Source organism: Heterodontus francisci, chromosome 8 (assembly GCF_036365525.1).
Source record: "Heterodontus francisci isolate sHetFra1 chromosome 8, sHetFra1.hap1, whole genome shotgun sequence".
NCBI classification, from domain to species: Eukaryota; Metazoa; Chordata; class Chondrichthyes; order Heterodontiformes; family Heterodontidae; genus Heterodontus; species Heterodontus francisci.
In genome coordinates this window covers 10065198-10089686 of record NC_090378.1, presented here as the reverse complement: position 1 = coordinate 10089686, position 24489 = coordinate 10065198, and the positions used below count along the sequence as shown (strand labels likewise).

Below are 24489 nucleotides of genomic sequence, written 5' to 3'. Positions count from 1 at the left end.
AACATACTTGACCTGGTCCTCACCAATCTGCCTGCCGCAGATGCTTCTGTCCATGACAGTATTGGTAGGAGAGACCACCGCACAGTCCTTTTGGAGACGAAGTCCTGCCTTCACTTGAGGATACCGTCCATCGTGTTGTGTGGCACTATCACCGTGCTAAATGGGATAGATTTCGAACAGATCTAGCAATGCAAAACTAGGCATCCATGAGGCGCTGTGTGCCATCAGCAGCAGCAGAATTGTACACAACCACAATCTGTAACCTCATGGCCCGGCATATCCCCCACTCTATCATTACCATCAAGCCAGGAGACCAACCCTGGTTCAACCCTGTAGTGGGGAAGATGCTTGAGTCTATTATCAAGGAAGAAATAGCAGGGCATCTCGATAGAAATTGTCCTGTTGGGCAGACGCAGCATGGGTTCTTAAAGGGCAGGTCATGCTTGACAAATCTTTTGGAATTCTATGATGACATTATGAGCAAGGTGGACAATGGGGACCCAGAGGATGTGGTGTACCTAGATTTCCAAAAGGCCTTCGACAAGGTGCCGCACAAGAGGCTGCTGCATAAGATAAGGATGCATGGCGTTAGGGGTAAAGTATTAGCATGGATCGAGGATTGGTTGACTAACAGGAAGCAGAGAGTGGGGATAAATGAGTGCTATTCTGGTTGGCAGTCACTAGTGGTGTGCCTCAGGGATCGGTGTTGGGACCGCAATTATTTACAATTTATATAGATGATTTGGAGTTGGGGACCACGTGTAGGGTGTCAAAGTTTGCAGATGACACTAAGATGAGTGGCAGAGCAAAGTGTGCAGATGACTGTGAAACTTTGCAGAGGAACATAGATACATTGAGTGAGTGGGCAAAGGTCTGGCAGATGGAATACAATGTTAATAAATGTGAAGTCATTCATTTCGGTAGGAGTAACAGTAAAAAGGATTATTACTTGAATGGTAAAAAGTTGCAGCATGCTGCTATGCAGAGGGACCTAGGTGTCCTTGTGCATGAATTGCAGAAGGTTGGTCTGCAGGTACAGCAAGTAATTAGGAAGGCAAATGGAATTTTGTCCTTCATTGCTAAAGGGATTGAGTTTAAAAGCAGAGAGGTTATGTTGCAGCTGTATAAGGTACTGGTGAGGCCGCACCTGGAGTACTGTGTGCAGTTTTGGTCTTCTTACTTGAGAAAGGATATACTGGCACTGGAGAGGGTGCAGAGGAGGTTCACTAGGTTGATTCCGGAGTTGAGGGGGTTGGCTTATGAGGAGAGATTGAGTAGATTGGGACTATATTCATTGGAGTTCAGAAGAATGAGGGGGGATCTTATAGAAACATATAAAATCATGAAGGGAATAGATAAGATACAAGGAGAGAGAATGTTTCCACTGGCAAGTGAAGCTAGGACAAGAGCACAAAGCCTCAAGATTAGAGGGAGCAGATTTAGGACTGAATTAAGAAGGAACTTCTTCACCCAGAGGGTTGTTAATCTATGGAATTCCTTACCCAGTGAAGTAGTTGACGCTTCTTCAGTAAACGTCTTTAAAGCTAAGGTAGATATCTTTTTGAACAATAAAGGAATTAAGGGATATGGTGGGAGCGCGGGTAAGTGGATCTGAGTTCACGAGAAGATCAGCCATGATCTTATTGAATGGTGGAGCAGGCTCGAGGGGCCGGACAGCCGACTCCTGCTCCTAGTTCTTATGATTATGATCAAAGAAGAGTGCAGGAGGGCATGCCAGGAGCAGCACCAGGCATACCTCAAAATGAGGTGTCAACCTGGTGAAGCTACAACACAGGACTATCTGCGTGCCAAACTATGTAAGCAGCATGCGATAGACAGAGCTAAGCGATCCCATAACCAACGGATCAGATCTCAGCTCTGCAGTCCTGCCACATCCAGCCGTGAATGGTGGTGGACAATTAAACAACTAACTGGAGGAGGTGGCTCCACAAATATCCCCATCCTCAATGATGGGGGAGCCCAGCACATCAGTGTGAAAGATAAGGCTGTAGCATTTGCAACAATCTGGGCCTCCTCCTGGAGTCCCGAACATCACAGATGCCAGACTTCAGCCATTTCGATTCACTCCGCGTGATATCAAGAAACGACTGAAGGCACTGGATACTGCAAAAGCTATGGGCCCTGACAATATTCCGGCAATAGTACTGAAGACCTGTGCTCCAGAAATTGCCGTGCCCCGAGCCAAGCTGTTCCAGTACAGCTACAACACTGGCATCTACCCTGCAATGTGGAAAATTGCCCAGGTATGTCCTGTACACAAAAGGCAGGACAAGTCCAACCCATCCATTTACCGCCCCATCAGTCTGCTCTCAATCATCAATAAAGTGATGGAAGGTGTTATCAACAGTACCATCAAGCGGCACTTGCTTAGCAATAACCTGCTCAGTGACGCTCAGTTTGGGTTCCGCCAGGGCCACTCAGCTCCTGACCTCATTACAGCCTTGGATCAAACATGGACAAAAGAGCTGAACTCAAGAGGTGAGGTGAGAGTGACTGCCCTTGACATTAAGGCAGTATTTGACCAAGTCTGGCATCAAGGAGCCCTAACAAAACTGAGGTCAATGGGAATCAGGGGGAAAACGGTCTTTTGGCTGAACTCATACCTTGCACAAAGGAAGATGGTTGTGGTTGTTGGAGGTCAATCATCTGAGCCCCAGGACATCACTGCAGGAGTTCCTCAGGGTAGTGTCCTAGGCCCAACCATCTTCAGCTGCTTCACAATGTTCAGCACCATTCGTGACTCCTCACATACTGAAGCAGTCCATGTCAAAATGCAGCAGGACCTGGACAATATCCAGGCTTGGGTAGATAAGTGGCAAGTAACATTCGTGCCACACAAGTGCCAGGCAATGACCATCTCCAACAAGAGAGAATCTAACCATCGTCCCTTGACATTCAATGGCATTACCATCGCTGAATCCCCCACTATCAACATCCTAGGGTCTACCATTGACCAGAAACTGAACTGGAGTAGCCATCTAAATACTGTGGCAACAAGAGCAGGTCAGAGGCTAGGAATCCTGAGGGAAGTACCTCACCTCCTGACTCCCCAAAGCCTGTCCACCATCTACAAGGCACAAGTCAGGAGTGTGAGGGAATACTCTCCACTTGCTTGGATGGGTGCAACTCCAACAACACTCAAGAAGCTCGACAAGCCCGCTTGACTGGCACCCCATCTACAAACATTCACTCTCTCTACCACCGATGCACAGTGGCCGCATTGTGTACCATCTACAGGATGCACTGCAGCAACTCACCAAGGCTCCTTAGACAGCACCTTCCAAACCCGCGACCTCTATCATCTAGAAGGACAAGGGCAGCAAATACATGGGAACATCACCACCTGCAAGTTCCCCTCCAAGTTACACACCATCCTGACTTGGAACTATATCGCCGTTCCTGCACTGTCGCTGGGTCAAAATCCTGGAACTCCCTTCCTAACAGCACTGTGGGTGTACCTACCCCAAATGGACAGCAGCCACCACCTTCTCAAGGAAAATTAGATATGGGCACTAAATGCTGGCCTGGCCAGTGCCGCCCCCATCCCATCAATGAAAAAAAATATATAGTTCCCGGAGAAAAAAAAAGAGAGGATCATCCTATAGAAGGCTTTTAAATTCCCATTTATGTTAGCTGCCAGTCTCTTCACATACTGTCTTTTTGCTTCTCTATTTTTCTTTTCCACTTCCACTCTAAACTTTCTATATTCAGCTTGGTTCTCAATCATATTATCTGTCATAAGCACTTTTTGCTGCTTCATCTTACTCTCTATCTCTTTCATCATCCAGGGAGCTCTGAATCTGTTTGCTCTAACTTTCCCCCTCATGGGAATGTATTTTGACTGTACCTGAATTATCTCCTTAAAGGCAGCCCATGTAATATTACTTGTCGCTTGGTGTGTGATCTGTTGTTGTGACTCACAGGATTGCAAGTAATATCCAAAATAAACGTGAGTTTTATCATAACTGAACTGGAACATATATAAAGAGTTACTGCTTGAGCAGATCTAAACACATCTTACTATTTCGGGCTCCACCCAAAACTCCCTTGTCATGTGTGATGTGACATCACTTCCTCTGATGCTTTTCACTTGCAGTCCTTAAGGTGGTGAAGCTTAAGCTAGTCGCTTCTTAAGGTCATCTCACAACAGCCCCCCCACCTTTTTCCAAAGATAAAACCATATCTATAATAAACAATGATATTCTGGTCCAGACTAACTATACATGATTGAACAAAATGTTCTTTACAGATAAGCAAATTTAACACTCTCCAATATGTAGAGGAGATTTGCTTATTCATCCTGATCTGGTTGTCATGCGTCTCTTCTGAGAGGTGAGCTCGTCTTGATGCCTCACTTGAGATTCTGGCGACAGAACTCTGGTTAGCATTGTTCTCTTCAGTGCTTTCATCTCCAGATTTTGTTTTTGAATGCATCCACAATTCCACAGGGTTGTCACATGTAGTGTTGTCATGTATCTCTCTGAACTGACTTTGGTTTCTTCTGGATGTCTGGAAGTTGTATGACCTGGGCTGGTGACATAACCTAGCAACCTCTGCAGGATACCAACTTCCCAATGCAAGATTGAGGACTCTGACCTTCTGCTCCACCTGCATTCGAGCTGATTCTGGTACAGCTTGCGTGACATATGATGCCTTCATCTTCTCTCGTTTAGACAGAAATATATCCTTTACTGTGGAAAACTTGGAGAGATGATGAACAGGCAGGTTAGTTCTTACTTGCCTTCCAAACATCAGCTCTGCAGATGACAATAATCCTAGGTCCGATGGAGTAGCTTGGAGGTGCAGCATTGCAACCTTGAGGTCATGACCTGCCTGCCTACACTTTAAAATCAGCACTTTGATGGTGCACACCATGTGATCAGCCATGCCATTGGACTTAGGATAATGCGGCAAGCATGTCACGTGACGGACTCCCCACCTGGCACACATGTCTCGGAATGGCCTTCCTGCATTTTGCAGCCCATGATGGGAGACAATTTCGTCCAGCACACCAAACATGCTGAACAGAGCACTCACCGTATCTGCAACCACTGCACTTGATGTATCTCGTAGCTGCCTGATGATTGGAAACCTGTTAATGTAGTCTCTAACACCCAAAAAAGTTGATAAACCCAACATTAACCTGGCACTTCTTCCTGTTAAACACAAGGCCCTCATGAAGAGCAGCCAGCATTAGCAAGTGTAAGTTTCAGTCATGCTCTGCCTTGGTCTGCCTCTACAGATACAGCTTGGGACATTTTCCATTATCCTGTCCATGAATTGTTGTTGGAAAATCTCCTGGCTGATGCACAGACCAAATGGTAGCTGTCTGAAGCAGTATCTCCCGAATGATGTTCTAAGTGTTGTAACTAGCTGGGGCTGCGTGGCGAAGTGGGAAGACCAGTAGCTATGTTTTGCGTTGAGTTTTGAAAAATACTTAGCACCAGTGAACTTAGAATTGAGCTCCCCCAGGGTCAGGATTCTGTGCAGACACCACTTGAGACATAAATTCAGTTGGCGCGGGTCTAAGCAAATCCTGATATTGCCAACTTTCTTCAGCACGCAGGTAATGGAGCTGCGCGAATCAGAATGCTAACTGCATTTGGCAGATGACTCTGTTGCACTACATCTCATCCAGCTCCACTTTATGCTTCTTTTGAAGGTGCATGCTGCACTTCCTTGGTGCATCGATAGTTGGAACTACATCCCCCCTTTTTGCTAGTTTGCTAGTACTACTCAGGAGCGTTTAAACTAGTCTTGCAGGGGTGTGGGACCCAAAGTAGTAGTCTCTCCAATGTGATAGTGGAGGCAAAGGTAGAGGTTAAAGCAAGCAAGTCCAGTAGGCAGGCCGGGCAGGGGCAGGACAAGGAGTGTGGAAGGTCTGGTAGGCTAAACTGCATTTACTTTAATGCAAGAAGTCTTACAGGTAAGGCAGATGAACACAGAGCATGGATCGGTACATGGGATTGTGATTACGGAAACGTGGTTGACGGATGGGCAGGACTGGCAGCTCAATATTCCGGGGTACCGATGCTTCCAGCATGACAAAGGTGGAGGTAAGAGAGGAGGGGGAGTTGCACTATTGATTAGGGAGGACATCACGGCAGTACTTAGAGAGGATATCCCGGGGGGAACGCCCAGCGAAGCCATATGGGTAGAACTTAGAAATGAAAGGGGAGATCACTTTGATGGGATTATACTATAGGCCTCCCCATAGTCAGAGGAATTGGAGGAGCATATATGTAGGGAAATCACAGATAGGTGTAGGAATTATAGGGTTGTAATAGTAGGTGATTTTAACTTCCCTAATATTGACTGGGACTGCCTTAGTGCTAAGGGATCAGGTGGGGAAGAATTTGTTAAGTGTGTCCAGGATAGTTTTCTGAAGCAGTATGTGGATGGCCCTACCAGAGAAGGGGCTACACTCGACCTCCTTGTAGGAAATGAGGCTGGGCAGGTGGTTGAGGTGTCAGTGGGGGAGCACTTTGGGATCAGTGACCATAACTCTGTTAGCTTCAAGATCATTATGGAAAAGGATAGGACTGGTCCTCAGGTTGGAGTCCTAAATTGGGGGAAGGCTAATTTCGATGGCATCTGACAGGAAGTCTCAAAAGTTGAATGGGAGAGGCTGTTTACAGGTAAAGGGACATCACGCAAGTGGGAGGCTTTTAAAAGTGAGAAAGGAAGAGTACAGGGCCGGCATGATCCTGTTAGATGGAAGGGCAAGGCTGGCAAGTTTAGGGAACCTTGGTTGACGAGGGATATTGAGGGTCTGCTCAGGACAAAGAAAAAGGCATATGTCATGTATAGGCAGCTGGAATCAAGCAAGGCCCTCGAGGAGTATAGGGGATGTAGGAGTAGACTTAAGAAGGAAATTAGGAGGGCAAAAAGGGGCCATGAGATTTTCCTGGCTGATAAGATAAAGAAGAATCTTAAAAGATTCTATAAGTATATTAAGAGTAAAAGGGTAGCTAGGGAGATAGTAGGTCCCCTTCTGGATCAGTGTGGTAATCTATGTGTGGAGCCATGGGAAATGGGCAAGGTCTTGAATGAATACTTCTCGTCTCTGTATTTACCGTGGAGAAGGTCATGGAAGCTAATGAGTTCAAGGGAGGGAACAGCGATATCCTGAAGCATATCAACATTACAAAGGAGGAGGTGTTGGAGGTTTTGAAGCACATTAAGGTTGATAAATCCCCAGGGCCTGACCAGGTGTATCCTAGGATGCTATGGGAAGCAAGGAAGGAGACTGCGGGGGCCCTGGCAGAGATTTTTGTATCATGGTTAGCCACGGGTGAGGTACCGGAAGATTGGAGGATAGCTAATGTTGTGCCTTTATTTAAGAAGGGCAGCAGGGATAAGCCAGGGAACTACAGGCCGGTGAGCCTTACATCAGTGGTGGGAAAGTTATTGGAAGGAATACTGAGAGACAGGATTTATATGCATTTGGAAAGGCAAGGTCTGACTAGGGATAGTCAGCATGGCTTTGTGCATGGGAAATCATGACTCACGAATTTGATTGAGTTTTTTGAGGAGGTGACCAAGAGGATTGATGAGGGCAGGGCAATGGACGTTGTCTACATGGACTTTAGCAAGGCCTTTGACAAAGGTCCCTCATGGTAGGCTGGTCCAGAAGGTTCGAACACATGGGATCCAGGGTGAGCTAGCCAATTGGATACAAATTTGGCTTGATGATAGGAGGCAGAGGGTGGTAGTGGAGGATTGTTTTTCAGATTGGAGGCCAGTGGTGTGCCTCAGGGATCGGTGCTGGGCCCCCTGTTGTTTGTCGTATATATTAATGACTTGGATGTGAATGTAGGGGGCATGATTAGCAGGTTTGCAGATGACACCAAAATTGGTGGTATAGTGGACAGTGAAGAAGGTTATCTAAGGTTACAACAGGATATAGATCAACTGGGAAAGTGGGCAAGGGATTGGCAAATGGAATTTAATGCAGAGAAGTGTGAAGTGATGCATTTTGGGAAGTTAAACCAAGGCAGGACATATACAGTGAATGGCAGGGTCCTGGGGAGTGTTGTTGAGCAGAGAGACCTTGGGGTGCAAGTACATAGTTCCCTGAAAGTGACAACACAGGTAGACAGGGTGGCGAAGAAGGCATATGGCATGCATGCCTTCATCGGCCGAGGCATTGAGTACAAGAGTTGGGACGTCATGTTACAGTTGTACATAACGTTGGTTCGGCCGCATTTGGAATACTGTGTGCAGTTCTGGTCGCCGCACTACAGGAAAGATGTGATTAAGCTAGAGAAGGTGCAGAAAAGATTCACAAGGATGTTGCCTTGTTGGAGGGCTTGAGTTATAAAGAGAGATTGGATAGGCTGGGTCTGTTTTCCCTGGAGCGAAGGAGGCTGAGAGGGGACATGATAGAGGTATATAAAATTATGAGAGGCATAGCTAGGGTAGATAGCCAGAGTCTGTTTCCCATGGTAGGGGTGACTAAGACTAGAGGGCATAGATTTAAGGTGAGAGGGAGGAGGTTTAAAGGGGATCAAAGGGGTAAATTTTTCACACAGAGAATAGTGGGTATCTGGAATGAGCTGCCAGAGGAGGTGGTGGAGAGAGGAACAGTAACAACATTTAAGAGGCAGCTGGACAGGTACTAGACTGAGTAAGGCACAGATGGATATGGAATTGATGCAGGCAGATGGGATTAGAATAGATAGGTATTATGGTCGGCATGGACGTGGTGGGCCGAAGGGCCTGTTTCTATGCTGTCCAACTCTATGACTCTTTGACTGTATGACTCACGTGCAGTATATCACTCTTCAAATTGCCAAATGCATCAAACATGTCCGGGTAAAATAGTTTCATGTCTCTAACTGACTCAATGCACTCTGTATTGCAACTTCCATACCTTTCAGTGCAGTACTAACTTCATGCATTCTGACAATTTGTAAATCTTGGCAGACTGGAAGTCCTGCGACAGCTGGTCCAGTTGTGTCTACAATGTAAAATGTTTGTGGTAGCCGTTCAGAGTTCCCACAGCTGCACTGAAAGGTTATCATTCCAATGCACTTGATTGGAAAACCATTGTAGGCCGTCAGTCCAGCTGTGGCGGGTTGCACCATGGATTCCCATTTCTTGGATTACATATCCTTCAGTATGCGGATGGACAGAATATTCGCACTTGCTCTTGTGTCAGTATTTACTCTGCATTTATGCTTGCTACTCTTCTGTGGACAGATAATCTCAATCATGGTAAATGCCTCGGATTGCACAATAGCATTGGCATGTTGATCCAAATTGACTGTGAAATGCATGCATGCTGTTCTCATGAGTGCACTCTTCATCAGCGTCCTCCTGGCAATCTGTCTCACTGCTGATCTGATATACCTGCTTGGGCCTCTGTTGTGTGTTGCCATACCTCTTGCTGCATTTACCATTTTTCTTGCAGACGTTTTCTCTGCATGGCATCTGCTACTGTGTGCAGATCTGAGCTCAGCCTCCTGCACCGCCTTGCCCAATGCCTTCGCATGCCACAGATATTGCACAGGTCACAGTACATTGGACAGCTGCAAATAGGGTGAGTCAAGCCACATTTGCCACAAGGTTTATCAGACTTCTGAGCCTTGGAAACCATATCAATTGTAGCTGCCCCCAAGACAGCTGCAAATAGGGTGAGTCAAGCCACATTTGCCACAAGGTTTATCAGACTTCTGAGCCTTGGAAACCATATCAATTGTAGCTGCCCCCAAGACCTGTAACCCAGCCATGATGGCTTCAAATTTCCTTCATTGAGCAATGCATCCAAAGTGTGCACTTCTTTCTTTTCTAGCAGGTCTTTTTGAAAGCCTTCTACTGGAGTAGATGCAATTACTAGCTCTATAATCCGTTCTGATAATTCAGTATCTGCAAAGTCACAATATTGAGCTTTGTCTCAGCACCTTGCAACAAACTAGTCAATGGACTCATCTTGCCTTTGCTGGTGCGTCCTAAGCTCAAACCTATGTACATGGAAATTTAGCTTTTCCTTCAGTGGCTGCTCCAGGAATGTCCAGTTCTTTTTCGGGTCCTTCAGATCCTCATCCAACAATCCTGAGGTATCGAGTCATTTCAAACCTTCATTGCCCAGTGAGAGCTTAATTTTTTAGCTTGTTTCTCTCATTCAGCGACTTCCAGGCCTAGGAAACACAGCTCCATCTGCAGTTGGAATACAAAAAATGCAGACACTATGTCGGACACCTTCCAGCCCATAACTGGATATCTGAAAGCCATTGTCATAATGGTCCTTTTACTTTGTAAATACAGAACATTTACAGGTTGTAATTTTCATAGGAATAATTCTGGCATTTCCTTTTCAAGACAGATTTGGGTACCTACCCCTTTTAAGAGTGATAGACAATAGATTTCATTGTTTGCACAAACCGGCTACTTGTTGATACAGTTGTTCATTTCTTCTTCAGCACAGTGAACTACCGTTGGTTTTAAACAGGACTATTTTTTAAAGAGGTCTGGGTGTTTGCAGTACTTGCAGCTGCCGCAACCAGTGTAGAAGGTCGTGATGGATCTTCCATGACGCTGTCTAGTTCTTCCTTCTCTTTTGGGCTTAGGCCCTGCCCATAAAGCAGAAAAAGGAACACTAACAGCCTGACATAGTCATACTCACTGAATCATACCTTACAGACAATGTCCCAGATACTGCCATTACCATCCCCAGGTATGTCCTGTCCCACCGGCAGGACACCCACTAGAGGCGCTGGCACAGTGGTATACAGTAGGGAGGGGGTTTCCCTGGGAGTCCTCAACATCAACTCTGGACCTCATGAAGTCTCATGGCATCAGATCAAACATGGGCAAGGAAACCTCCTGCTGATTACCACCTACCACCCTCCATCAGCTGATGAGTCAGTACTCCTCCATGTTGAACACCACTTGAAGGAAGCACTGAGGGTGGCAAGGGCACAAAATGTACTCTGGGTGGGGGACTTCAATGTCCATCACCAAGAGTGGCTCGGTAGCACCACTGCTGACCGAGCTGGCCGAGTCCTAAAGGACATATCTGCTAGACAGGATCTGCGACAGGCGGTGAGGGAACCAACACGAGGGGAAAACATACTTGACCTCGTCCTCACCAATCTGCCTGCCGCAGATGCATCTGTCCATGATAGTATTGGCAGGAGTGCTAAATGGGATAGACTTCGAACAGATCTAGCAATGCAAAACTGGGCATCCATGAGGTGCTGTGGGCCAGCAGCAGCAGCAGAATTGTACTCAACCACAATCTGTAACCTCATGGCCTGGCATATCCCCCACTCTACCATTAGCATGAAGCCAGGAGACCAACCCTGGTTCAATGAAGAATGGAGGAGGGCATGCCAGGAGCAGCACCAGGCATACCTCAAAATGGGGTGTCAACCTGGTGAAGCTACAACACAGGACTATCTGCATGCCAAACTGCATAAGCGACAGACCTAAGCAATCCCATAACCAACGGATCAGATCTAAGCTCTGCAGTCCTGCCCCATCCAGTCGTGAATGGTAGTGGACAATTAAACAACTAACTGGAGGAGGTGGCTCCACAAATATCCCCAGCCTCAATGATGGGGGAGCCCAGCACATCAGTGCGAAAGATAAGGCTGAAGCATTTGCAACAATATGCAGCCAGCAGTGCCGAGTTGATAATCCATCTCGGCCTCCTCATGAAGTCCCCAGCAATTCAGATGCCAGACTTCAGCCAATTCGATTCACTCTGCGTGATATCAAGAAACGACTGAAGGCAGTGAATACTGCAAAAGCTATGGGCCCTGACAATATTCCGGCAATAGTACTGAAGACCTGTGCTCCAGAACTTACCACGCCTGTTCCAGTACAGCGACAACACTGGCATCTACGCTGCAATGTGGAAAATTGCCCAGGTATGTCCTGTACACAAAAAAAAGCAGGACAAGTCCAACACGGCCAACTACTGCCCCATCAGCCTACTCTCACACATCAGTAAAGTGATGGAAGGTGTCATCAACAGTGCCATCAAGTGGCACTTGCTTAGCAATAACCTGCTCAGTGATGCTCAGTTTGGGTTCCACCAGGTCCACTCAGCTCCTGACCTCATTACAGCCTTGGTTCAAACATGGACAAAAGAGCTGAACTCAAGAGGTGAGGTGACAGTGACTGCCCTTGACATCAAGGCAGCATTTGGCCGATTATGGCATCAAGGAGCCCTAGCAAAACTATCAATGGGAATCAGGGGGAAATCCCTCCGCTAGCTGGAGTCATACCTCGCGTAAAGGAAGATGGTTGTGGTTGTTGGAGGTCAATCATCTGAGCTCCAGGACATCACTGCAGGAGTTCCTCAGGGTAGTGTCCTAGGCCCAACCATCTTCAGCTGCTTCATCAATGACCTTCCTTCAATCATAACGTCAGAAGTGGGGATGTTCGCTAATGATTGCACAATGTTCAGCACCATTCGTGACTCCTCACATACTAAAGCAGTCTGTGTGGAAATGCAGCAAGTCCTGGACATTATCCAGGCTTTTTTTTTAGAACATTTAGAACATTACAGCGCAGTCCAGGCCCTTCGGCCCTCGATGTTGCGCCGACCTGTGAAACCATCTGACCGACTTGGGCTGAAAAGTGGCATGTAACATTCGTGCCACACAAGTGCCAGGCAATGACCATCTCCAACAAGAGAGAATCTAACCATCTCCCCTTGACTTTCAATGGCATTACCATCTCTGAATCCCCCACCATCAACATCCTAGGGGCTACCATTGACCAGAACTGAACTGGAGTAGCCATATAAATACCGTGGCTACAAGAGCAGGTCAGAGGCTAGGAATCCTGAGGCAAGTACCTCACCTCCTGACTCCCCAAAGCCTGTCCACCATCTACAAGGCACAAGTCAGGAGTGTGATGGAATACTCTCCACTTGCCTGGATGGGTGCAGCTCCAACAACACTCAAGAAGCTCGACACCATCCAGGCCAAAGCAGCCCACTTGATTGCCACCCCATCTACAAACATTCACTCCCTCCACCACCGACGCACAGTGGCAGCAGTCTGTACCATCTACAAGTTGCACTCAGCAATGCACCAAGGCTCCTTCGACAGCACCTTCCAAACCCGCGACCTCTGTCAACTAGAAGGACAAGGGCAGTAAATGCATGGGAACACCACCACCTGCAAGTTCCCCTCCAAGTCACACACCATCCTGACTTGGAACTATATCGCCGTTCCTTCACTGTTGCTGGGTCAAAATCCTGGAACTCCCTTCCTAACAGCAATGTGGGTGTACCTACCCCACATGGACTGCAGTGGTTCAAGAAGACTGCTCACCACCACCTTCTGAGGATGGTATGTTGCCTCCCTGTGGCCAGGGTCAAGGATGTCTGTGAACGGACAGGGGGCATTCTGAAGGGGGAGGGTGAACAGCCAGAGGTTGTGGTACACATCGGTACCAGCGACATAGGCAGGAAGAGTGATGAGGTCCTGCAGGGGGAGTTTAGGGAGTTAGGTAGTAAGTTAAAAAGCAGGACCTCTCGGGTTGTAATCTCTGGATTACTCCCTGTGCCACGTGCCAGTGAGGCTAGAAATAGGAAGATAGTGCAGCTAAACATGTGGCTCAGCAGCTGGTGTAGAAGGGAGGGTTTCAGATATCTGGACCATTGGGCTCTCTTCAGGGACAGATGGGACCTGTACAAGAAGGACGGGTTTCATGTAAACTGGAGGGGCACTAATATCCTGTCTGCAAGGTTTGCTAGCGTCACTCGGGAGGGTTTAAACGAGTGTGGCAGGGGGGTGGGAACCAGAGCAGTAGGACAGCTAGTGAAATAAATGAGGAGGATGTAGTAAATAAGGCTAGTAGGACTAAGAGGAAGAGCAGGCAGGGAGATGTTGCTGAGCACAGCGGGACTGGTGGTCTGAAGTGCATTTGTTTCAATGCGAGAACTATAACAGGTAAGGCAGATGAACTTAGAGCTTGGATTAGTACTTGGCAATATGATGTTTTTGCTATTACAGAGACTTGGCTGAGGGAAGGGCAGGAGTGGCAGCTAAATGTTCCAGGCTTTAGAACCTTCAGGCGGGATAGAGGGGGTAGTAAAAGGGGTGGGGGAGTAGCATTACTGGTTAAGGAGAATATCACAGCTGTACTGCGGGAGGACACCTCAGAGGGGTCATGCAGCGAGGCAATATGGGTGGAGCTCAGGAATAGGAAGGGTGCAGTCACGATGTTTGGGGGTTTAATACAGGCCTCCCAACAGCCAGCGGGAGATAGAGGAGCAGATATGTAGACAGATTTTGGAAAGATGTGGTGGTGGGTGATTTTAACTTCCCCGATATTGACTGGGACTCACTTAGTGCTGGGGGCTTGGATGGGGCAGAGTTTGTGAGGAGCATCCAGGAGGGCTTCTTGAAACAGTATGTAGATAGTCCAACTGGGGATGGGGCCATTCTGGACCTGGAATTGGGGAATGAGCCCGGCCAAGTGGTCGAAGTTTCAGTGGGGGAGCATTTCGGGAGCAGTGACCATAATTCCATAAATTTTAAGGTACTAGTGGATAAGGATAAGAGTAGTCCTCGGGTGAAGGTGCTAAATTGGGGGAAGGCTAATTATAACACTATTAGGCAGGAACTGAAGAATTTAGATTGGGGGCAGCTGTTTGAGGGTAGATCAACATCTGACATGTGGGAGTCTTTCAAATGTCAGCTGATTCAAATCCAGCACCAGCATGTTCCTGTGAGGAAGAAAGACAAGTTTGGCAAGTTTCGGGAAGCTTGGATAACACGGGATATGGTGAGCCGAGTCAAAAAGAAAAAGGAAGCATTTGTAAGGGCTGGAAGGCTCGGAACAGACGAAGCACTTGAGGACTAAAAAGACAGTAGGAAGCAACTGAGCAAGGATTTAGGAAGGCTAAAAGGGGTCATGAAAAGTCATTGGCAAACAGGATTAAGTAAAATCCCAAGGCTTTCTATACATATATAAAGAGCAAGAGGGTAACCAGGGAAAGGGTTGGCCCACTCAAGGACAGAGATGGTAATCTATGTGTGGAGCCAGAGGAAATGGGCGAGGTGCTAAATGAGTACTTTGCATCAGTATTCACCAAAGAGAAGGACTTGGTGGATGATGAGCCTGGGGAAGGGAGTGCAGATAGTCTCAGTCATCTCATGATCAAAAAGGAGGAGGTGTTGGGTGTCTTGCAAAACATTAAGGTAGATAAGTCCCCAGGGCCTGATGGGATCTAACCTAGAATACTGAGGAAGGCAAGGGAAGAAATTGCTGTGACCTTGACAGAAATCTTTGTATCCTCATTGGCTACAGGTGAGGTCCCAGAGGACTGGAGAATAGCCAATGTTGTTCCTTTGTTTAAGAAGGTTGGCATGGATAATCCAGGAAATTATAGGCCGGTGAGCCTTACATCAGTGGTAGGGAAATTAGAGAGGATTATTCGGGACAGGATTTACTCCCATTTGGAAACAAACGAATTGATTAGCGAGAGACAGCATGGTTTTGTGAAGGGGAGGTCGTGTCTTACTAATTTGATTGACATTTTTGATGAAGTGACGAAGATGATTGATGAAGGAAGGGCAGTGGATGTTATCTATATGGACTTTAATAAAGCCTTTGACAAGGTCCCTCATGGCAGACTGGTACAAAAGGTGAAGTCACACCGAATCAGGGGTGAGCTGGCAAGATGGATACAGAACTGGCTCGGTCATAGAAGACAGAGGGTATGAGTGGATGGGTGTTTTTCTGAATGGAGGGATGTGACTAGTGGTGTTCCGCAGGGATCAGTGCTGGGACCTTTGCTGTTTGCAGTATATATAAATGATTTGGAGGAAAATGTAGCTAGTCTGATTAGTAAGTTTGCGTACGACACAAAGTTTGGTGGAGTTGCGGATAATGATGAGGATTGTCAGAGGATACAGCAGTATCTAGATCGGTTGGAGACTTGGGCGGAGAAATGGCAGATGGAGTTTAATCCGGAGAAATGTGAGGTAATGCATTTTGGAAGGTCTAATGCAGGTGGGAAGTATACAGTAAATGGCAGAACCCTTAGGAGTATTGACGGGCAGAGAGATCTGGGCGTACAGGTCCACAGGTCACTGAAAGTGGCAACGCAGGTGGATAATGTAGTCAAGAAGGCATACGGCATGCTTGCCTTCATCTGTCGGGGCATGGAGTATAAAAATTGGCAAGTCATGTTGCAGCTGTACAGAACCTTAGTTAGGCCACACTTAGAATATTGCGTGCAATTCTGGTCACCACACTACCAGAGGGACGTGGAGGCTTTGGAGAGGGTACAGAGGAGGTTTACCAGGATGTTGCCTCGTCTGGAGGGCATTAGCTATGAGGAGAGGTTGGAAAAACTCAGATTGTTTTCACTGGAACGACGGAGGTGGAGGGGCGACATGATAGAGGTTTACAAAATTATGAGCGGCATGGACAGAGTGGATAGTCAGAAGCTTTTTCCCAGGGTGGAAGAGTCAGTTACTAGAGGATATAGGTTTAAGGTGCGAGGGGATAAGTTTAGAGGGGATGTGCGAGGCAAGTTTTTTACACAGAGGGTGGCGAGTGCCTGGAACTTGCTGCCAGGGGAGGTGGTAGAAGCAGATACGATAGCGACGTTTAAGAGACATCTTGACAAATACATGAATAGGAAAGGAATAGAGAGATATGTTCCCTGGAAGTGCAGAAGGTGTTTGTTTAGGCAGGCATCATGTTCGGCGAGGGTTGGAGGGCTGAATGGCCTGTTCCTGTGCTGCACTGTTCTTTGTTCTTTGTTCTTTGTTCTCAAGGCAATTAGGGATGGGCAATAAATGCTGGCCTGGCCAGCAACGCCCACATCCCATGAATGAATAAAAAGAAATAGCACAGTAATGGGCTTTGGCTAATGCTTTGAAAACTTTTCGACCCACTGCCAAATTGGTGAAGGCTCTAATCTCCTGGCAAATTGCATGTTGCACTTACAGAACTCCAACATTTCTCAGGGTCCTCTCAGTGTCATCACTCACTGCAATGTGTGGGGCCTTTTAATCGCTGCTCTTCTGCTCAATCTTCGGCCACTCCGGCAGCTTGCTGTTCCTTCTTCTCTCTTTTGATGTATACTTTAAGAAAAATTGTCACTGTGCGATATTTGGTGGTCTTCAGAAAAAATGAATATGTCCCTACACAGCCACCGCATAACATTACTTGTCCCTTGGTATGTGACCTATTGTTAAGACTCACTTAATATACAAAATAAAGATGAGTTTTATTCTAACTGAACTGAAACGTTTACATACAAAGAGTTACTGCACATGCACATCTAAACATCTAAACCCTTCCGATGAAGGGTCACTGACCCAAAACGTTAACTCTGCTTCTCTTTCCACAGATGCTGCCAGACCTGCTGAGTGATTCCAGCATTTCTTGTTTTTATTACACATCTAAACATGTCTTACTATATGAGGCATGATCTGCCTTATACAAATCCATGCTGACTTTCCTTAATTAACTCAAACCAACTTCATTCCCCAGCAATGCTGCCTTCCTAACTGGACATGAAAGATACTGATCAAGAATGTTCAACTGAACACATTTGATAAATTCCTTCCCTTCTCTGCTTTTAACACAATCGCTGCCCATTCAATATTGGGGTCATTAAAGTCTCCTGTTACCATGACGCTATAGTTCTTTACCACTCTGTTACATCTTTGCAAATCTGCTCCTTTATCTCCTTACCACTATTTTTGCCCTGTTAAGTACATCAAGTAGTGTAATGGCTCCTTTATTGTTTCCTAACTCCAACCAAATAGATTCTGTGTTTGACCTCTCAAGGACATTGACTCTTTCTAGCACCGTAATATTTTCTTAATTCTGTTACCCTTCGTCTTTTTCTTCCCTATCGTTCTTGAATACCTCCTTCTTCTTCTTTGGCCTCCTTGTCACAAGAGACAATGGGTAAGCACCTGGAGGTGGTCAGTGGTTTGTGAAGCAGCGCCTGGAGTTGCTATAAAGGCCAATTCTGGAGTGACAGACTCTTCCACAGGCACTGCAGATAAAATTGGTTGTTGGGGCTGTTACACAGTTGGCTGTCCCCTTGTGCTTCGGTCTTTTTTCCTGCCAACTGCTAAGTCTCTTCGACGCGCCACACTTTAGCCCTGCCTTTATGGCTGCCCACCAGCTCTGTCGATCGCTGGCAACTGACTCCCACGACTTGTGATCAATGTCACAGGACTTCATGTCGCGTTTGCAGGTGCCTTTAAAGCAGAGACATGGACAGTTGGTGGGTCTGATACCAGTGACGAGCTCGCTGTACAATATGGCTGACATACGTTGTCCAGGCCTTGTTACCGAAGAGCAAGGGACTGAGGACACAGGCTTGATGCACTCGGACTTTTGTGTTCCGTGTCAGTGCGCCATTTTCCCACACTCTCTTGGCCAGTCTGGACATAGCAGCTGATGCCTTTCCCATGCGCTTATTGATTTCTGCATCGAGAGACAGGTTACTGGTGATAGTTGAGCCCAGGTAGGTGAACTCTTGAACCACTTCCAGAGCGTGGTCGCCAATATTGATATCTTTCTTGAATACCTTCACAAAGGAATATTAAGTATCCAATCCTCCCCTTTTGTGAGCCAGTTACCACCACTACATCATATTTCTGTGTGGCTCTTTGTGCCTGCAGCTCACCAACTTTATTAACCACACTTTGTACATTTATATGCACTCCCATCTTGACATAATTCTAACTGTCCCTCCCAGTCCACTGTGAACCTTGTTTCTACCTTGTAATTGTACATCTTGGTGCCAACTCCCTGCCAAATTTGTATAAAGCTTGTCTACCTTGAAGAGGTCCCTTCTGCCACAGAGCTCCCAATCTCTCAGGAATCTGAAGCCCTCCCTCCTGCACCATGTTTCTAGCCACACATTAACTGCCCTATCCTCCTATGTTTACTTTTTTTCATGTGTGGCAAAAGGAGTAATCCAGACAATACTACCTTTGAGGTTTAGCTTTTTGACATCCTCCCTAACTCCAGATGACAGGATATCTTGATTTTAATAACCTACAAATAAATAGGTGGAACATTTATTACATGTCACAACAGTAGTATGCCACTTAAGCCAGAATTAAAAAGTGGAATGTAGTTTACTGAAAGTCCTACCCTATTGTGTACTGAGCCTCGGTCCAGCGCACCCGCTCCACTCTTCTGACTCTGCCCTGATGAGATTTCTCCTCTTCCACCATCAATGGCAGATTCTTCAGCTGTTACTGAATTGAAAACGAGAATCTAGAATCTTCTACCTTTGTTGCTTTTCTATTTCTCTTATCTTCTCAATCTGCCTTGAAGCTGATCTGTTTGACTGTGCTTTTGGTCACTTCCATCATGTCAGCTTGACTCAGTGGGAACACGCTCTCTCTCTATCTCTCCATCTCCCTCCACTCTGGGTTAGAAGGTTTTGGATTTACTCCAGCAATTGACACATAAGGGCAGTACTGAGGGAGTGCTGCACTGGTGAAGGTGCTGTGTTTCAGATGAGATATTAAACAAATGTTCCACCAGCCTATTCAGGTGGGTGTAGAAGACCATGTGAGCACAATGTGAAGAAGAGCAAGGAGTTCTTGTGGTGTTCTGGGTAACATTCATCCCTCACCCAACACCACCAAAATACCAAACTGGTCCATTATCTAATTTCCTATTTGTGGAACCTTGCTGGGCACAAATTAGCTACAAAATCTGCTAAGAAAACAACAGTGATTACACTTCAAAATTAATTAATTAATTGGTTATGAAGCATGTAAGGGCATCCTTAGGCTCTGAAAGGCACTATATAAATGCAAGTTCTAGTAAAATCTTCTCTGACTTTCGACTTGATGTTGGCAGTTCTGTTTGTAAAGTGTCTTGGGACTGTCTGTTCTGTGAACCAAGCTGTATAAACTTTACTTGTTGTTTCTTTACACTTCACCAGAATCTATAGAAAAAAACCACCTGATAGACAGTGCAAAACAACATGATTGGATAAACAGTCAACTGCGTTTCATAAAGCTCCATTTTATGGATGGAATTAATTTGGATCTAATGGAAACTATTTCAAGTGGTCATGAACTAACTCAGCTGCTCAGGCAAACCACAACAACCTTCCACCTTGAAAGACATGGATCTCAGGTAAATGGGTTTAAAATGGGACTATGTAGTCTCTACTTAATTATGAAGGAACATGGATTTTTTTTGTATAAATAACTTGAAATGGTGATTTCCAGCTACTGTTCATCAGAGCATCATCTTGTTACAAGGCTACTTGTACCATCGCTGAGATTAGACCTTTTATGTTGAATCAACACTTGCAGTCCAGAATTATACAAGTGAATTGAGGCCCAGTTTCCAGTGATGGCATAGTTCAAACTAAGTAGGACAATGATACAGCACAGAGGAGGCCATTTCACCCATCGTGTCTGCTCTTTGAAAGAGCTATCCACTTAGAATCATAGAATGCTTACAGCACAGAAGGAGGCCATACAACCGGTCGTGTCTGCGCCAGCTCTGTGGAACAGCAATTCACTTAGTCCCACTCCTCTGCCTTTTCCCTGCAGCTCTGCAAATTTTTTTCTCTTCAGATAAATATCCAATTCTCTTTTGAAGGCCCTGATTGAATCTGCCTCCACCACAAACTCAAGCAGTCTTCTCTGTATTCATGGCAGACATAGACTTCAAAATGTTTAAGAGCCAATACTCGACCTAATATTTCTTTTTCCATGGTAAAATACCTTTTTTGGTGTTGATTGAGCTTTTTGGAAAAGAATCCCACTGGTCTTTCTATGCAGATTTGTCATCTTGTAACAGGACTGTACTGATCCTCAGGTCACTAGCATCAATCGCTAAGTTGAAGGGCTTAGTAAAATTTGGAGCAGCCAACACTCGTTCATCAGTCAAAATGGCCTTCGGCTTTTCAAAAGGTACTTGGCACTCCCTGACCACCATACCTTGGTTTTCTTTTTCTGCAGCAAATCTGTTAGTAGAACAGTTACAGTGCTGAAATTTGTTACAAACTTTCTGTAGGACCACACATCCCGAAAAATCTCATGATTTCTCACAGTCTTAGGGGTAGGGAACTCCATCAGGGCTTGTACTTTCACAGTTCTTGGCAACACTTGTCCTTGCCCTACTGCATGCCCATGGTAGATTCACTCTCACTTTTGCAAACTCGCTTTTGGCAAGGTTTATTACTAACTCAGCTGTTTAAGTCGTCTTTGGTGCATGCGCTAACCAGTCCTGGCAAGCCGGAACGCAGCGCATGCACAGAGAGCAGGAGACCGTCTGCGCATGTGCGCACCACGGCGCAGCCTGATGACATCAGTGGGGCCCAGCGTTGTCAGGAATCACTTTGATTTTTTAAACAGTTTCGAGCTGTAAGTGTTACTGTATACCAGCACATCATCAAGATAAATAACACAGTTAGGAACACTGGCTGCCACTTGATTCATTAATCTCTGAAAGGTTGCTGGGGCATTTTTTAGCCCGAATGGCATCACTCGGCACTGGTAAAGACTGTCTGGTATGCCAAAAGCTGATATTTCTTTAGTTTGGCATGATAAAGGAACTTGCCAGTATCCCTTTAACAAATCTACCTTTGTAAGAAACGTAGAACTGCCCGCACTGTCAATGCAGTCTTCCAAGTGAGGAATTGGGTAGCAGTCTGCCCTTGTTACTGCATTAACTTTTCTGTAGTCTATGCAAAGTCTGGTTGAACTGTCAGGTTTAGGCATTAATACTATTGGTGAGTCCCAGCTACTTTGACTGGATTCAGTTAGGTTTTTTTTTTCAGCATGCATTGGATTTCTGCTTTTACTTGGGCCTGTTTGTCTAGAAGTAAGCGGAAGGAAGCTGTTTTATAGGAACAGATTCCCCTACGTCATGTGTGGCTAAGGTTGTACATCTTGGCTTATCCCGACAGACTCTTTTAAATGCCGTGAGTAGCCTGATTAGGTCTTCTCATTGTCCTACATCTAAATATGAAAGTATAGTGTCCAATCTGCTTTGCAATTCAGTATTAGCTAATCAGGTAGTAGGAGGTTCAGTTTGAGAATTATCAATGCCTCCTTCTGCCTCATCCTCTCTTTCTTATCTGTTACTATTGGCTGATATACTGGTGCTTGCTTTCATCCTCCTGGTGATGATATTGTTTTAACATATTGATATGAGAGTCGACTTTTTTTGGCAATCTGGGGTGTCAATCAAATAATTTACCTTACCAATTCTTTTGCCCACTTTATACCAACCACTGAACAGTGCTTTTAATGGTTCACCCTGTAAAGGTAATAATACTAACACTACATCCGCTGGTTGAAATGTTCGGGTTTTTGCATGCTTGTCTGCCTATTTTTTCATAGTGGTTTGGGATGCTTTAAGATGTTCCTGAGCCACATTGCAAGCTCTCGTGAGTCGTTCCCCAAACATGGATTAATATCCAGTACAGAGGATTCATCCTACTGTTCTAAACTCTTTCTTTAATTTTAGAGGACCTCTTATGTCTGTGGACTAATTCAAAAGGACTAAAACCTGTAGACTCATTAGTGACAAATAAAAGAAAGTCTAGCCCTTTATCCCAATGATGGGGATATTCATGACAGTATGCCCCAATCATTGTTTTCAGAGTCTGATGATACCTTTCTAAAGCTCCTGTGTCTGCGGGTGGTATGCTGAAGATTTTAACTGTGATATACCCAAATGACCCATAACGTCTTGAAATATTTTATTCATAACATTGAAACCTTGATATGACTGAACTTCAATTGGTGATCCATATCTAGTGAAGAATTGGGTTAACTTCTGTACCATGACCTTAGGAGTAATTGTCCTCAAGTAAATAACCTCTGGGAATCAAGTAGCCATATCCATGATAGTACGTCTATATTGGTGTCCCACATTTGTTTTTGGCAAGGGCCCTACATAGTCTCCCAACACCCCAGTAAATGATTCCCCAATAACTGGTATGGGAATTAGAGGAGCCAGTTTTATTGTGGTTTTCCCACAATCTGGTACATATGGCATGTTTTACAACACTGCACCACATCTTTGGAAAGACCTGGCCAGTAATAATATTGACTTATTGGTGGTTTGGTCTTCCAAATCCCTATATGTCCTGCTGCAGAAATTTCATGTGCTAGCCTTAATAATTCCCAGCGATACTTAGGCAGTACGACAATCTGTCGAATAACCGTCCACACTTCACCTGCAGGTCTGTAAGACGGTCTCCATTTCCTCATCAGAACCCTCTCTTTAATATAATAGCCTTCTAGAATTCCTTTTTCCTCAGTTTCTGTCAGAGCTCATCGTGCCACTTTATTTAACTCTGGATTAGCTTGTTGAACTGTGATCAGAGACGATTTATTAAACATTTCATTTGGATTATCTGAATCCCCAAAGAAAGTTTCAGTTATTCGGCTATCTGTTCGTGCTGCCAATCTTGCTTCCGACAATGGAACTTGTTTAGCCATTGCTCGGGTTACTATACACGACAGAAAAATTCCTGGAACCTTTTCCTGTAATTGTTTCTTTGTGACTACGGGAGAAACTAATACTTTTGCTCGAGCCAAATCATTCCCTCGGAGTAGGTCAATTCCATCTACCGGCAAACTATGGACAACTCCTACAGTTACCGTCCCATACATTAGGTCATACTCTAGGTGTACTCAATACAAAGGTACGGGTATATACTCCCCGCCAATACCATTCACTAAAACTTCAGCATTTAGTTTGCTCTCCGGTGGAAATGTTATACCCCTTTCCCCAGCAAAAGGAGTTTGGGTTGCTCCTGTATCCCTAAGTATAACTATAGCTTTGCCTGCCTCACTTGAAGGAAAAGGAGTTACTTTTCCTTTCGACAAGAATTCCCTATAACTTTCGGGTATCTTATTCTCAACCCCTACACACACATTGGTTTTTGTATTTGCTTTACAGCTGCTGTCAAAGCTATAGCCCAATCTGCTGTATCTCAGTCAGAGCCCCTTTCTCTGCATTGATTTTGTGTACTCCCACAAGTCCCATGTGTTTACCTCGCAACCTCCAGCATTCTGAAGGACGATGTCCCCCCTTGTGACAATGATAACACTTCAGCTTGCAGATCTCAGTTCCACCCTCAGCATCTTCCTTCTTCCTTTCTGGCTGTAGGAGGGGATCCTGGGACATTCCCACCTGTCCCTTCCTGTCCCCAGCTATGTGCCTTCCTTTCACTCTCCCACCTTCTATCCTTCTCGTGTTTGTGGGGGTGGAAGGCAAAGGGTCTGGGCTTATACAAAAGCACAAAATCATCAGCAATTTCTGCTGCCTGTCTGGACCTTGAAATCCTTTGGTTCTCTACATGAGTTCTCACTACTGGAGGGAGTGGATTTTTCAATTCTTCCAGGAGAGTTAGTTCTCTAAGGTCCTCGTACCTGGCTTCCATCTTTAGTGCCCATATCCAATGAACAAAATTAATTTGTTTTACCCTCTCAAACTCTATATAAGTCTGCTCAGCCAATCTTTGGAGGTTCC

General features: G+C 45.6%; 1 protein-coding gene across 1 annotated transcript in view; it reads left to right on the top strand.

Annotated features, from left to right (window-relative positions):
- LOC137373172 (di-N-acetylchitobiase-like) overlaps window positions 1-24489 on the top strand; it is a 58086-nt gene that overhangs the window by 6291 nt on the left and 27306 nt on the right. The window contains exon 4 of the mRNA XM_068038029.1: window positions 19928-20124. Coding sequence (XP_067894130.1) covers window positions 19928-20124 — 197 coding nt within the window. The remainder of the gene's footprint in view (window positions 1-19927; window positions 20125-24489) is intronic.